This window comes from Furipterus horrens, unplaced genomic scaffold (assembly GCF_987537825.1).
Source record: "Furipterus horrens unplaced genomic scaffold, mFurHor1.1.pri manual_scaffold_3, whole genome shotgun sequence".
In the NCBI taxonomy this organism is placed as follows: Eukaryota; Metazoa; Chordata; class Mammalia; order Chiroptera; family Furipteridae; genus Furipterus; species Furipterus horrens.
In genome coordinates, this window is record NW_028327173.1 from 87,924,610 (window position 1) to 87,939,853 (window position 15,244).

The following is a 15,244-nucleotide window of genomic DNA, read 5'->3' on the forward strand; positions in this document are numbered from 1 at the left end:
TTGTTTCTGTTTGCCACATTTATTCTTTGTTCTTGCTTCTTAACTTTGCTTTCTTTGGATTCATTATGGATTTTTTTTAACTTTAATTTTATCTACTTTGTTTGGCTTATTAGCTAAAACTTTCTTTGGTGTTATTCTAGTGAATGCTTTATTGTTTATAGTATACACTTATGTTGTCATAATCTATCTTCAAGTGATATACCACTCAACAGTATACTTTTATATTTCTCTTCTTGGCCTTTGTGCTAATTGTTGTCATATATTTTATTTCAATATATGTTGTCAACTCCCAAATACATTGTGGTTATTTTTTTAAACAGTTGATTAGCTTTTAAGGAGACATAATTAGAAAAAAGTCTTATATTTAACCAGGTAATTATTATTTCCAGCTCTGTGTCTAGGTTTCCAACTGATGTTATTTTTCCTTTGCTTGAAGGTCATTGATATTTCTTGTAATACAAGTCTTTTAGCACTTATTTTTTTCAGCTCTGGCATATCTGAAAAAGTCTCTTATTTTTCAGATATTTTTGCTGGGTAAATAATTCTATACTGACAATTTTTTTCTTTCAGTTCTTTGAAGATATTCTCTTCTCACTTGCATTTTTCCTGTGAGAAATCTTCCGCCATCCTTGCATTTACCTTTATTCTTCTGTACATAATGTATTATTTCTCTTTGGCTGTTTTTGAAATATTTTCTTTGTCATGGGTTTTAAGCAATTTGATTATGACTTGTGTAGGTGTAATTTTTATCAGCTATCTTGTGCTTGGGTTTGGTGGAGTTTCTTGGATCTATGGGTTTATGTTTTTCATCAAATTTGAGAAATTTTGGGAAATTATTTCTTCAGATATTTTCTCTGTCATTCCTCTCCTTTTGGGATTCTATAATTACAAGTATATTTGGCCACTTGAAACTTTTCTACAGTTCTAATCTCTGTATACTTTCTTCCAGTTACTTTTTTTCTTTTGTATTTCATTTTGAATAGTTTTCATTGGTATATTTTCAACTTCACAATGATTTTTTTCTGTAATGTCTCATCTGCTAATTCCATCCAGTGTTTCTTTCTTTTTCATGTCATTTATTTGTTTCAGTTAGTGTCTTTTTTATACCTTTTATATCTCTTCTTTACATTTTCAATCTTTCCTTTAGCTATTTGAATATACCAAATACCATTATTATATGTATTTTAATGTCTTTTTCTATGAGCTCTATCATCTGTGTCATTTCTTGGTGAATTGCTATTTATTTTTCTTTATGTTTGTTTCTTCTTTGCATACCTAATAATTTTCTATAGGATGCCAGACATTGTTAATTTTACCTTGTAATGTATTGGATATTTTTGTATTCCTGTAATAGTATTCATGTTCTGGGATTGGTTGAAAATACTTTCATCCCTTTGAATTTTTAAAAAAAGCCTTATTGGATAGGACCAGTGTAGTATTTTAAATTGAGGTTAATTTTTCTCACAACTGATGTAAAACCCTTCAGTAACTGGCAACCCCTGAATTATGAGGTTTTCCGCTTGGTTCCTGGAAATTGGCACTATTCTTGGTCCTTGTGAGCTCTCAGCATTATTTTCTCTGATCCTCTTCTGTGGTGTGTTCCCTGGTTTCAGGTAGTTTCTTCATCACATGTGCACTGACAGTATTCAGTTGAATACTAAAAGGACATCTTCTGTAAATTGTCAGAGCTCTCTCTCTATGCAGCTCTCTTCTCTCCATCAATCTGTCCTGCCTAGACTCCCAGCTCTGTTTCCTCAACCAGGGAAGACTTCTGGCTCCTGTGCCCTCTTTCCTTCCTGGGGCCGTGTTAGGGCCACACTTCTCAGGGATCGGTGTCCTTGACTACCTATGTATAATATCTTCTCTGGCGTTGTTTCATATATTGTGTCTTTTTAACTTTTAATTTTTTAATTTTTAGTTTTCCTTTTCATGTGGAAGAGTAAAACTAGTTTGTTATTCAGTCTTGTCTGGGTATGGAAGTCTCTCCTCATTTGACACTTTTGACTACCCATCTTTTAGATACCTTTTTCCTCCCATTTTTCCATTACATTTCTCATTTTTCTAACTTCTTTTTTTTCTTCTTTTTCTTATACCTCTCTAATCACCTTCTTTGGCTTCTTTTCTGATACTGCTTAATGTTTGTGACAGGAGTTCTTTGAGACTAGTAGCTGGTGTTTTTTTTCTCAAAGCAGAATTTGATTGGGAGATGGATAAAATCCTAAAGATACATTGTGTGGATCTGGTTTAGAGAAGGATTGTCTTACTTTTTTTTTTTTTTTTTAACAAATCAGTGAGTTGTGCTTTCATTTATCTCTTAGGTTATCTGAAACATACTTATTTTAAAATCTCAGGTTGTTTGATAAAATTAATTTCATCTAGAGTGAATTTATGTTCAAGTGTTGGTATTCTTGGCTTTCTTAGTCTGAGATTTATTCCTATAATTTGAAATTTTTGTTTGCAGGGTCATATGTGGTAGAAGATTTCTGTTTTTGTTTTTCTCCCTTTCTCTGTTTTTGCTTTTCCCCTCTTGTCCTACTCTGCTTTGCTTATTTCTCCTCTCCATGGTTTTGCAGTTGGTTTTACCCAGCTTTCCAGGCTTGAAATCCAGAAGCAGGGTTTAGAGGGACCTGGCAGATGTAGTGACCAGCCCTTATTTGGGGCAGATCCAGTACTGTGGCATGCATCTCTAAGCCTACAGTTTTTCAAAGCTACAACCCCAAGCTGTATTTGGTGACAAATTTTGTCATCCTTCTTTAATCAGCACAGAGCTCTGTTTCATCCCAGTGTATGACTTCAAGCTTTTAACCTCCTTCCGATCCAAAGCCAACAAACAGTATGCTATCCTGCAGAAGACAAGCTCCAGGCTCTTTTTCCTGGATTTGAACTTTGAGCCCAGCAACGCTGTGCCTTATCTTGTCTCATCATTTTGCATTTCTGTTCTGTTTTGAGCCTGTGGAGGTATTTGTCTTAAATCTTTGAACTTAAAATGTGCCTTTTTGTCTTTCTCTTTTTTATAAGAACTGTTATGTGTTAGAAGAACAAGGAGACTAGACTGACAGTGCCATTTTGGACTTGTAAGGGCACTTTGTGTGGTAAACTGAATTCGTGTAATTTTTCATTGTCTGTTCCAGTGGAGGGCAGCTTAGGGCTTTGTTGTCTGACATACCTGTTTTTGAGTTCTGATCTTGGCATTTACTAGCTATGTAAACTTAGATTAGATACACTGTTTCAGTCATAGTTCCTGTGTCTGGAAGATGAGAACAGTGATAATTATTGTGCACTGTTCATGTCAGCCTTACATCAATATAAGGAATAAATTAAAAAAGGCATGTAAGTATTTAAGCACAGTGCCATAGTAAATTAACAATGCTAATTAAGGAATACAATTTAGAAATGCTTATTTTCCTTCACATTTTTATAAAAAGGTTAGATATATTTTAGATTATATTCTGATTTTCAATGACATTCAATTAAAAAATCACCCAGTGAGTTATTTTTTTAGTGCCAGGCACTGTGCTAAGTTTTTACAAACTTTCTTTACTTAATTGTCAGTAAAACTTGATGAGGGAAGTATTATTTTTATTTTAAACAAAATTGGGGCAGTGAGAGATTAAATCACTTGCTCGAAGTCACTTGGCTAAATGTGGTGGAGGTAGGATTTGATTTTAGATCTAGATTGCTATTCCCATAATTACGCCTGACCTACCCAAGTCTCTGTGACCAGATTTGTGTAGGGTGGAATGTGAGCCCCGTGTCTATAAGGCTTGTCTATGTAACCACCTCTGTGAATGGGTTAGAGCGGAAGATTGAGGACCAGAGGGTTTGCAGCTGTAGCTATGACTCACACCCAGGCTAGGTTGCTGTTGGGTGTCCCCTTCCACTCAGTATATAATTGGAGATTGGTCACTTATTTTAGTGCCTTGGACACCATACCTAGATTTCGAATGAGGGTGTATTAAATTGTGCTACACCCCATTTCTAATGCCATTGTGAGGTGGAGACATGATAATATCTTAAGATCCAAGCCTTGATCAAAAGGATTCCTGTGTGTGGGAGTCCTAGGGTGACAACCTGAAGTAATGCTTTAACACACCAGAGGGCTAGTAACTGTGGCATCACTTAAAACATCACCAATGGTGAGAGAATTTGCTAGACTTTTATTTTTCCCTGATAATTTTGTGTATATCTTAGCAAAGGGAGTCACTGTGGCTGAAATAGTGCTAACATCTACTGTGTGCTAGGGAGGTCCCACACCAAAAGATTTTATTACCCTCTTTCCCACTATGAGAAGGAAAAGATGATATTTAGCATTAACTTTGTAACTGGGATGATTTCATTCTACTTACAAGTCTGCAGTACTGGACTTGGGAGTATGTGGCTATGCGGGCACCTAGGATATATATGGCACACTAAAGAGCCACAGTGGTGACATTGCTATGTTTGTAAGGCCGAAGATAGGGAAGGAATTGTTAGTTGTGAATAACTTCGTGCTACTTGTGAGGTGGGCTTTGGAAATGGAATCAATGTTCATAGTCCCACATGGATGCTTCAGGCCTTTCATGTGCCTCCTCTTCCTCATTACTGCCAGCCAGACAGTTATTCAGTCCAGAAGACACTCATTTCCTGTGCTAGAGGAGAGGCAAGAGATGCAGACAGACAGCAAGGGTGAGGAAGCCGGCAGGAATCTGGGACTCTTGTCTGTGCGTGCTCAGTTATTGCATAAAAGGGGGCTGTATATGGAGGTCAAGTTGGGTGGCCTTTCTTCAGCAGAGCACCAAATCGTCACTTGGGACCTGAGCTCTAGTTTGACTTTTTCACCAATTAGTAGTATGGCTTTGGCCCCCTTGATGATGGGAGTATAAAATTCTACAGCTCCTATAGAGGACAATTTGGCAATATTTATTAAAATTATAAAAGCATTTACTTTTTGACCCAACAGGCTAGTTTGTTGCAGCATCATTTTTCACAGCAAAATACTTGGATATAGTCTAAGTATATATCAGTGAGGACTTCTATAAACATGGCGTACACACTTGATGGAACACCATGCAGGAGTCAGAACATGAATGAGGAGATGCTGTATGTATTCAGCTAAAGAGGCCCCCAGAACATGTCATTTGGTGAAAAAAGCATGGTGCAGAATAATATGCAGAGGATGCTGTCCTATATCTAAGGAAGGATGGAAAACAGAGCTACATGTTTGCATTATTATGCAGTGACATGTATCTTTTTGCAGAAAGCACAAGTAGCAGTACTGGTATCAGGGTGCCACATTGTATTTCTGTGATGCCAATGGAGGGAAAACATATTGAAAAATGGATTCGCAACAGCAGTGATTAATTGTATATCTGTATACTCAACTTCTAAAGTTTTCTGCTTCAGTGGAGAGTATCCTTAGTAGAATATCTAAAATTAGTTGTATATGTTATTGTTTGGACCACCAGCCTTTCAAAACTTTGGGAGGTGGTTCTGATTGCAAAGTCCCATCTTCGAAAATAAGGGTAATGGGAAGCAGAGGAAGGATCCCTTAATGTGTCAGTGAGTCAGGGGAACGAAATGTTATGTTTATATGAGGCCCATCATGAAGATGAGTTGGAGGTAAGATGGAATGACATTTGTTTAATATTTAAAATGTGTTGGAGTGCTTAGGTGTGGCAGCATTGCTTAGGAGTCAGGGATTGGTGGGAGGAGCTCCCCCGGCCCCCACCACACACACAAACTCGGACATACTCCTGCATTATGTCCCTGACTGGTCTTGCCAAGAGTCAGGATGTCCAGACCTGGTACACAGAGCGGACAAGATGCAGTGCTGCCTTTCCTGGCTCCAGATTTTCTGTGGCAGGTAGGGGCAGGTAGTGTCCTGCCAAAACGGAGATTAGTGTTTCTGCTGCACCTCTTCAATTTGGGCTCACATTACCATCCTGAAGGAACCTTCACCAGTCATTTCTGAGGTCCGAGCTGAGGAAATGCTTCCTGTGGCCTTTCCTCATTCTTTTTTTTTTTTTTTTTAAATATATTTTATTGATTATGCTGTTACAGTTGTGCCAATTTCTTTTCCCTCTGCTCCCCTCCACCCAGTGACTCCCCCCCCCCCAGTTGTTCCCTCCTTTTAGTCCATATCCATTGGTTATGCATATAGTTCTTCTCAACTTCTTCCTGTCTACTCCACTCCCTCCTACTATGCTTCTTAATTCCTGCATCATCTCCCTCCCTTATCCCCCTTCCCCCTCTTCGCTGACTTCCCCCCAATATGCTCCCCATACCTATAATTCTTTTCCCACTCTTGTTGCCTACTTAGTCTGCCTTTGTTTGAATTCCCTACTTCTGTTGTTGGTTGTTGTGATACAGTTTTCATTTTATTGTTCATGGTTTTGATCCTCCTTCTCCTAAACCAGTCCTTTTAACATCTCATATAACAGTGGTTTGGATCTAATGAACTCCTTCAGTTTTACTTTGTTCTGGAAGCACTTTCTCTTCCCTTCTATTCTGAATGACAGCTTCGCTGGATAGAGTATTCGTGGCTGTAGGTTTTTGATTTTCATTACTTTTAATATTTCTTGCCAGTCCCTTCTCCTTTGAGAAATCAGCTGATAGTCTAATTGGGACCCCTTTGTACATAATTCTTTTCTTCTCTCTTGCTGCTTTTAAGATTCTCTCTTTATCTTTAATTTTTGACATTGTGATTGTAATGTGTCTTAGAGTGGTTCTCCCTGGGTCCAGTTTTTCTGAAATTCTCTGTGCTTCCTGGACCTGTAAGTCTATTTCCTTCCCCAATTTCAGGAAGTTCTGCTTCATTATATTTTCACATAATTTTTCAATTTCTAGTTCTTTTTCTTCACCTTCTGGCGACCCTTCTCACCACATTGTGGCGCTTTGTGTGGGGTGGGGGTCCAAGATGGATTCCTGCCGTTACTCTCCACTGAGAGACCGATTCCTCCATCCCCACACCCTCTGGGCCTCATAGTCTGAGGCAATGGGGGTCTGCCTTCCCCAGCGTTAGAATCACGAGCTAACGGGTCTGAACTGCAGCCGGGACTGCTCCCCTGGTGTTTCTCGCAGTCCCGCCGCTGTCACCGCTGCTGCCTCGGACAGCACAGCTTGACCTCTCTGCCCCGGTTTCGCCCCTCCTACCCGTCCAGACGAGCACCGCTGGTTTATAACTTCATACGTTGGACTTCCATGTAGTTTTATTTTCTGAAACTTCTGGTTATTTCTGATTTTGCGGTAGTTTATTCCTTCTTAGTTGTGGAGGGAGACGGAAAGTGTCCGTCTAGGCCTCCATCTTGGCTGGAATCGGCCTTTCCTCATTCTTGAACAAACTCAGCATCCTTATTCAGGAGAGAAAGCAGAGACTGTACCTCAAACTCCAAAGAGGATCTCTGCTTCTGAGAAAAAGTGGGCTCCTGCTGGTTTTCTATTCAGAACTTCTGGGTGGAATAGCTGTCATTATACCCAATCGGGAATGAGGCAGCAGGGGTTCAGAGAGGTTAATTAATCCTTCCATGGTTTACAGGAAAAAAAGGTAGAAATCAGAAACTTGAGTCCAGGTTTGGTTTATTTTGTGCTACTCTTTTTCTGCTTGGCTCTACGTTCTTGGCTGTAAATCTCACAGAGTTCTAAGGCCATTTTTACAAAGCTCTGAGCTTCATTTATGAATATGGTTTAATAAATTTTTATGTCCACACAAACAAAAAACAAAAGAAAGCACTTTGATATTAGTTTCATTAGATATATATAATACATGTGCATGTAATTTTCCTCTATTACCTTAATAAGAGTTTAGTATAATTCATAATGAATCCATAGTTGGATATGTTTACAAAAAAGTTCCCCTCTGTTAATGTATTACACAAAATACATAGTTTTTAGTGGATTTTTTTTCACTGACTCCTGATATTTGTCATGTGAAATAAACCATACTCAATAGAGTTTTAAGCTGATTATTCGTCATCACATCTTTTAATACAAGATGCATATCAAGATGGTTTTTAACCTGATATTATTATTATTACTATATTGAACTTATAGGGCAAAAACAAATTGAAAGTATTTTTTTGGATAATATAAAAATATTCAATGAATAATTCCATGATCAGTGATTAAAAAAAATTACTTTTAATGTGTCAGTATTGTTGTATTAAATGTGGTCGAGGGCGTGGAAGTAATCCCAGCAAGGAGAATGAGTCGGTTGGAGGTCTGCTGCTTGCTCTGGCAGGTCAGCAGCGAGTGGCGCAAAGACCTCTCCTTTTATTGAGTTTTACAAGTATAGAAATCAATAGGGAGGGTAAGGAATGAGTTCACAGGCACATTCCAATATTGATTACATTATACAATTACTTACTTGGGATTACAACAAAAGGAGGTTAATATATAAACTATAAAGAATGTTTCCTATCAAAAACAAAAAAAAAGAATTCAATCATCTATTCTTTTAAGACTATGGGAACAGCCACACTGTTCCTTAAACATTAACAGAAAGCACGCAGGGTTAAGCACTACCTGTGCTCGGCTTTGTTTGGTTTCCTTGTCAACATCAGGGAGGATGGAGTACTCAGCAAGATTTCTTTTAAGTCACAGAATGTCTTGAAACCCTGAGGCCTGATCAGTCAAAGACTGTCGGCGCTAGGGAGTCCAGCTCGCCAGCTCGGGTCTTAGGACACCTGGACCGAGAGGCATGAGAACATGCCTCAGTTTAGGAATTTTGATTTCCAGCATCACAGTATAATGGAAATTTAATTGTTAGAATGTATAAAAGAATTGGTCTTTGGCAAAAATTACACATTATTATAGTTGGCTTAGAAATAATTATCATTTATGTTTGAAACAGATCCATAGGCTTCTCAAGAATGGAATTTTAGCATTTGCTTATTTATGTGAAGAAAGCAGAGTTTAAGAACTGAAGATATCTTTAAAATAGTAGAACAAAGAAAATGAATGGTTTATGGATTTGGCATTCTTGGCAGCGTCATATAAATTTCAAAAGGAAACTTTTAGCAAAAGATCTGAGGAAGTGAAAAGAATTAAAAACTTCCCAGTTTTCTTAGACAAAACTTTTGGCAGGCTGTGCTTTCTGTCTTACTTTCTGTGGTATTATCAATGAGCTCTATTCCTCAAATCATTAGTATTAATCATCTTTGTGGATTCTGAAAAACTTTGGCTAACTTCCCTGCCTTTCCTGCTTTGCTGGGTGTGTGGAACAATTAACCTTTCATTGCTACTGAGTGAGCCACCTGTAGGATGGTAGAGCGAGAATAAACCGAAGGCTATGGTGGCTGAGGTCTTAACCCAAAGAAGAGCAAGGGTTGATGCAACCAACTTATGGAAATTTTACCTTAAGAATTTATTCAATATTAAAAAATGTTAATTTGAAGTTACATTTTTTTCTAGTTTTATAAGTGGTAAAGCAAAAGCCCTTTAGTGTAAAAGAAGGTTTCTGGAGAAGGGGAGAGATCATTACATCACTTTTCACTTTGGTCCTTGTGCTTTGATGTCCCAACAGTTCAGATGGGTCCTGTCTGTAGGGAGGCTCAGCATCGCATAGACTTGAGGCAGTAGGGATTTAATTTGGTCTTAATAGACATTCATAATAAAATTACTTTAGTCAACACTTGTGATTATTTTGAGGGCTTATTAATGTCTCAAATCGTTTTTCTTTGACTAGGGGAAACTTAACTTTTTATAGCTGTGAGATATAAATCTATATAAGCTATGCTATTTATTTAGACTGTCCAAAGGAATAAAATAAGGACCTATAAAGAAAATTAATTTGTGTTGACCTTACCTAACTAAGTTTCAGGCACTTAGGTGATGTTGAATTACATGATGATGAAATCATGTTAAACCCTGAGTTCTCCTCTTGCTTTTGGCAAAATTTGAGATAAGTATAAAAAGCCATGTACACAAAATCACTTTTTCTAAATTGTTTTCAGGACGTGCTTTCCTGCCAAGAATTACCAAAAAGAATGATAAAAATTGTTTTGTCTGCCAGTCCTTCTGCACTCAGTTATACATCCCTGTGCTTCACACATTTCTGTTTGCCAGCAGGATTGTCTCTGGAGGTTTTCAGTATGGATATTAGTAGGGAATTATTGGCTCCAATGATGGACAGTCACACAGGTGTACAGATATTTTCTTCCCAGACTACAATTGTGAGTAAGCAATTGCTCTGCACCTAGACCTTCTGTGTAGAAAAGTCTGGGCTACACAGGGGACTTGTAGACATTCTTCCAATGGCCTGCAACAGGGCCAGCTTTTTTTCCCAGTTAGAAAAAAATGTTGGCAAACCTACTCAGTAATAAAAAGGAATAAACTCTTGATATATACAACAACATAGGTGAATCTTAATTATGTTGGATGAAAGAAGCCAGATGAAAAAAAGAGTACATTCTGCATGATTCCACTTTTATAAATTCTAGGAAATGCAAACTCATCTATACTGACAGAAAGGAGATCAGTGATTGCCTGAGGATAATGGGGATGAGAAGAGAGAGGTAGGGACAATGGGCAGATAGATAGGATTACAAAAGGGCATGTGGAAACTTTGAGGGGTGATGGATATGTTCATTGTATTTATTGTGGTTACAGTTTCGTGGATGTATACATATGTCAACATTTATTAAATTCTATACTATATGTGCAGTTTAATACTGTCTGTTATACCACATGTATAGTAAAATTGGAAAATATTGTATTATTATTATAAACAGAAATTATTCACTTGCCTTAGACAGTAGGGAACTGGGAAAATAAATGCAACTAAATTAGAATGACAAAAGGAAACTACCTTCTCCAGGATAATTTGGGGCATAGGAAAGGTCTCTGCATCTCAAAATTTCATTCTCATCTGATTTTGGACTCCTCAGATATCTTTTTAATGGGCAGGGAAATGTTTTAATTGTCAAGAGCAGGAGTTAAACCTGGGTTTAACTTAGGCACCTGCTAGCTGTGTGCCTTTGGGCAAGACACTTGGCCTAATAGCTTTTCTCGCTATCTGTGAAATGAGATGATAGAGGCATAGTAACTGCTCAACAAGTGGAAGCAATTTTTGATATTATTTCTATTTATTTCACATTCTGATTACGACTAGGTTTAAAATGCAAATATTCTTGGATGAGAAAACATAGTATTTTAAATTCACAGAGGGGCATGTTACCATGAAGAAACACAAGCAGGATGTTGCCTCAAAGAAGAGAAAGATCATTTGCATGGAGGGAAAGAAACGTAGGGTGGAGACTATAGGTGATTTGCCCGGTGTCCACTTCTTTGTGTGCTCCTCACAGTGGGCATCTAGCCACTAGGTGATCTTCTCATCTGGTTTCTCTGCTTTTAGTAACCTCTGCACTTCACAGGCTTTGTTTTGAGTTCATTAGTCTTTTCTTTTGTTAAATAATAATATCATTGTTTATAAGTACCATACTTATGATTGATTATTGAGAAATTCATTCTAGCATTTAACATGTACTTTGTTTATTTAAAAGTAAGTTTATCATCTACAGAAAAATGTTTTGACATTTTAAATGTTTTGCTTAAATTCAGCTGATCTTATTTTAACTTTTTGTTAGCTCTTATCAACTTAATTAAAAATTAATATATACATGTATTTATGGAAATGAAAGTTGATTAGTTTATCCTAAATGGGCCATAGTGTTGATAAGCAAGTTTGAAGGACAATATAGTAAAATATTTTTTCTTTAATCCTGAAAAGATGCCATTTTCACTTAAGAAATTAGTAGAACTACTTGCTTTCCCATGATCTTGATCTAATTTTTTCTCTGCCACGTAGTTTCAGGCATTTGACAGGTGATTGATTTGGTTTTAGAGGGTCCTGGAACTGCACAAAGTGTTTTTCATATTGAAAAAGACATACCTAGTTTTTTACAAGTTTTAAGGTATATTGCCTCCCCCTATCATGTTACAAATTATTTGCTATTTATTTTATTCAGAATGTGGAAATTGGTGTCATTAGCTGAAGATAAATTTGATCACAAGAAAGGGTAGAGTGCCTTTTAACACTTTTTATTTGGCGTCTTTGCAGATCTGGACATTAGATGGGTAGACTGCTACTTTCCTTTTACTCACCCTTCCTTCGAGATGGAGATCAACTTCCATGGAGAATGGCTGGAAGTTCTTGGCTGTGGAGTGATGGAACAACAATTGGTAAATTCAGGTAGAAAAGAATCCAACATTTCATTTACAGGCTCTCTTAAAAAATAATCTCCTCTCATTTAACCTCATTTACACACTCATTTACATATGTATCTGCATCTTCTTATAGGGGTAACCTCACCATCTTTACTCCTAGTGCCCTTCAGACTTATCTCTGACACTTAACTCTGGAAGAACTTACTCTCTCCCACCTAATTTTGTAATGGCTCTTTTTGGGGGAAGATCTTTTTTATTAGCACTTGGATTGGTACTTTGTGGTTTTGTATTTGTTGGTATGTTGGTTTTTAATTGTCCCACTAGTTTTTGATGCATGTCACATGAGTACTGTTTGTCTTCCCAACTGAACTATTTAAGAACAAAGCCAATATATAGTTTTTTTTTTCATACTGCAGATATATCATAAATACAATAAAACAATATAAAAACAGGCATATAATGTATAGTTGTTTGAGGCCCTCAGTGTTGGCAGTGCCGCATAATTGAGGACATGTAAGAAGACTGGTCTCTGCTTAAATTCTATCTATATCTATAGGTACTTGAGAAAGATCTTTCCAGCTCTTACTTGCAGGACCATTGCTTAATAAAAATGATTATTTCTAAACTTAATTTCAGAGCAGCGAGATTTTTTTTAAAAGTCATTCATATTTAAAAAACAAACAAAAACCCAAAAACCCAGAATCCCCCAAACCCCCAAGTCAACCAAGGCAAAAAAAATAATAAACAAACATAGATCTTACTTACTTAATTAATTGGAAATCTTGCAAAAATATCTCTTTAAATATATGCTAATACTCACATTTATATTTGGCAGTATTATTGTCACCTGTTCACCTTTGCCAATCTTGAGCTCTCCTTCACAAGCAGTATCATTAGAAACAGTTTTGAAGTCATCTAAAAATAGATACAGATATGGATTTTTATAAGATACCTGGATATCAAAAATATGAGTATGTTTCAGAGTGATGTCTTTTATCAATAACCACTAATTAAAATGGTTTAGAAGTCTTTATATTACAAATAAACAAAATATTTAAAAAGTCACTACCTGAATTTATAACATTTTCAGAGTATAAACCCTCTATGGAAGGGCTGAGATTGTACATTTGAGCAGGGGCTCCTTGCATAAGCAAGCAGTGAGCAGGAAGTGATACATATTTCCAAGTGCACTGCCTCCCACCCCACTGCCCAATCCCTGACCCAGCTCCTGTAGAAGGACATTTGCTCTGTGGTGTTGGAGGACAGTGTCTCTGGTTCAGGGTTGGTCACAGGGCTTCCTGTAGGGGAACAGCAGTCCATCTTAGTGACTAAAAAATGTGGGTAGACTGTAGATAAGGTCATGGGGTTAGGGAATAAGGGTGGGGCAAGATGGAGGAGATGAGGTGGCAATGAAAGTACAGGAGTTTGTGTTATGTGGATCTCAGTCCTGAAGACCTGGCCTTTCCTTCTTACTCTTATGCAGCCTCCATCTGCATGGCCTGGACTTAATCATCTCTCAGATTCCTCTCCATTCTTCCCAGGAAGCCTTTGGGGAAAGCCCAGCATACTGCCAAATGCTTCTTAGAGATAGTTTTCAAATATTTACTAATCTGTATTAGAGAAGAGGGATCACAGAGGTTGCTAATTAGGGCCTCTGAGTAAAAGTTTTGTTGCCTGAGCTTGGGTTCTGTCAGTTGACAGCTGTGTGTCTTCACACAAGTGTTTAACCTCTGAAAGTCTTAATGTTCGCATAGTTAAAATGGGAACACTCCCTCAAGGTTTTAGTATAAAGATTAATGGAGGTGATACATGTAACACACTTAGCATAGTGTCTGGCACCTGGTTAACATTCAGTAAAAATTAATTGATAATTTAAAAAAAATTTCTAGTGATTAGAGCTATTTATCAAGAGTCCCCTTATTAGGAAATATGTAAAGGGAGGCTGTCCTGCATATCATAGAAATGATTTATAATCAATTGGAATTGTATTACCTTTGTTCTTAGTCATCTCAGTATCTTTGGTTCTAGACTGAGCGATTGATTTTAGAGGAAACAGGAAAATTAAGAGTACTAAGAAACAGAAAAATCAGCTTAGTAGATGTTAGAAAACAAAAACTTATGGGAGCACCTATGAAAGATTTAATCTCTCCTTGAGTAGGAACTAACTTCAAATACTTCTGTTTTTATTTCACTTTATTTTTTAGTTTTGCTTTCCATTTATTTCTCATTTTTATTTTTTTAAATTAAATTTATTGGGGTAACATTGGTTAATAAAATTATATAGGGTTCAAGTGTATCATTCTATAATATATCATCTGTGTATTGCATTATATGCTCACCACCCAAAGTCAAATCTCTTTGTCACCATGTATTTGACCTCCTTTACCCTTTACTATTTTTACTCCTCCTCACTTCCCCTCTGGTAACCACCATACTGTTGTCTGTGTCTATGAATTTTTTTTTGTTTTGTTTGTCTTGTTTATTTGTAGTTTTCAGTTTTATATCCCACGTATGAGTGAAATCATATGGTTCTTAACTTTTGCTGGCTGACTTATTTCACTTAGCATAATGTTCTCCAGGTCCATTCATGTTGTTGCAAATGGCAGTATTTCATTTCTTTTTATGACTGAGTAATATTCCGTTATATATATATATGTACCACATCTTCCTTGTTTAATCATCTATTGAAGGACATTTTGGTTGTTTCCATGTTTTGGCCACTGTGAATATGCTACAGTGAACATAGGGGTGCATATACAGGGGTGGGCAAAAGAAGGTTTACAATTGTAAGTGAAACACAGAGTTTATTCTTGAATTATTATTTATTTTGGTATCATATATTTTTCCATACAAACAACTGTAAATCTGCTTTGCCCACCTCTGTATCTTTAGGAATAAATTTTTTCAAAATTTTGGGGTTTCTGGGTCAAATGTTAACTCTATTCTTAAGTTTTTGAGGAACCACTGGACTGTTTTCCATAGTGGTTGTACCAGTTTACATTCCTACCAGCAGAGAATGAGGGTTCCTTTTTCTCAACATCTCCAACACTTGTTATTACTTTTCTCGTTGATAAAATCCAATCTATAGGTGTGAGATGGTATC

General features: G+C 36.9%; 1 protein-coding gene across 10 annotated transcripts in view; it reads left to right on the forward strand.

The window, feature by feature from the left end:
- FARS2 (phenylalanyl-tRNA synthetase 2, mitochondrial) overlaps window positions 1-15,244 on the forward strand; it is a 582,942-nt gene that overhangs the window by 195,199 nt on the left and 372,499 nt on the right. For 9 of the 10 annotated variants that reach the window (XM_090269837.1, XM_090269841.1, XM_090269834.1 and 6 more), the window contains one exon: window positions 12,035-12,166. The exons of the other annotated variant lie outside the window; for it this stretch is intronic. In XM_090269837.1, coding sequence (XP_090125963.1) covers window positions 12,035-12,166 — 132 coding nt within the window. The remainder of the gene's footprint in view (window positions 1-12,034; window positions 12,167-15,244) is intronic. 10 annotated transcript variants of the gene reach the window in all.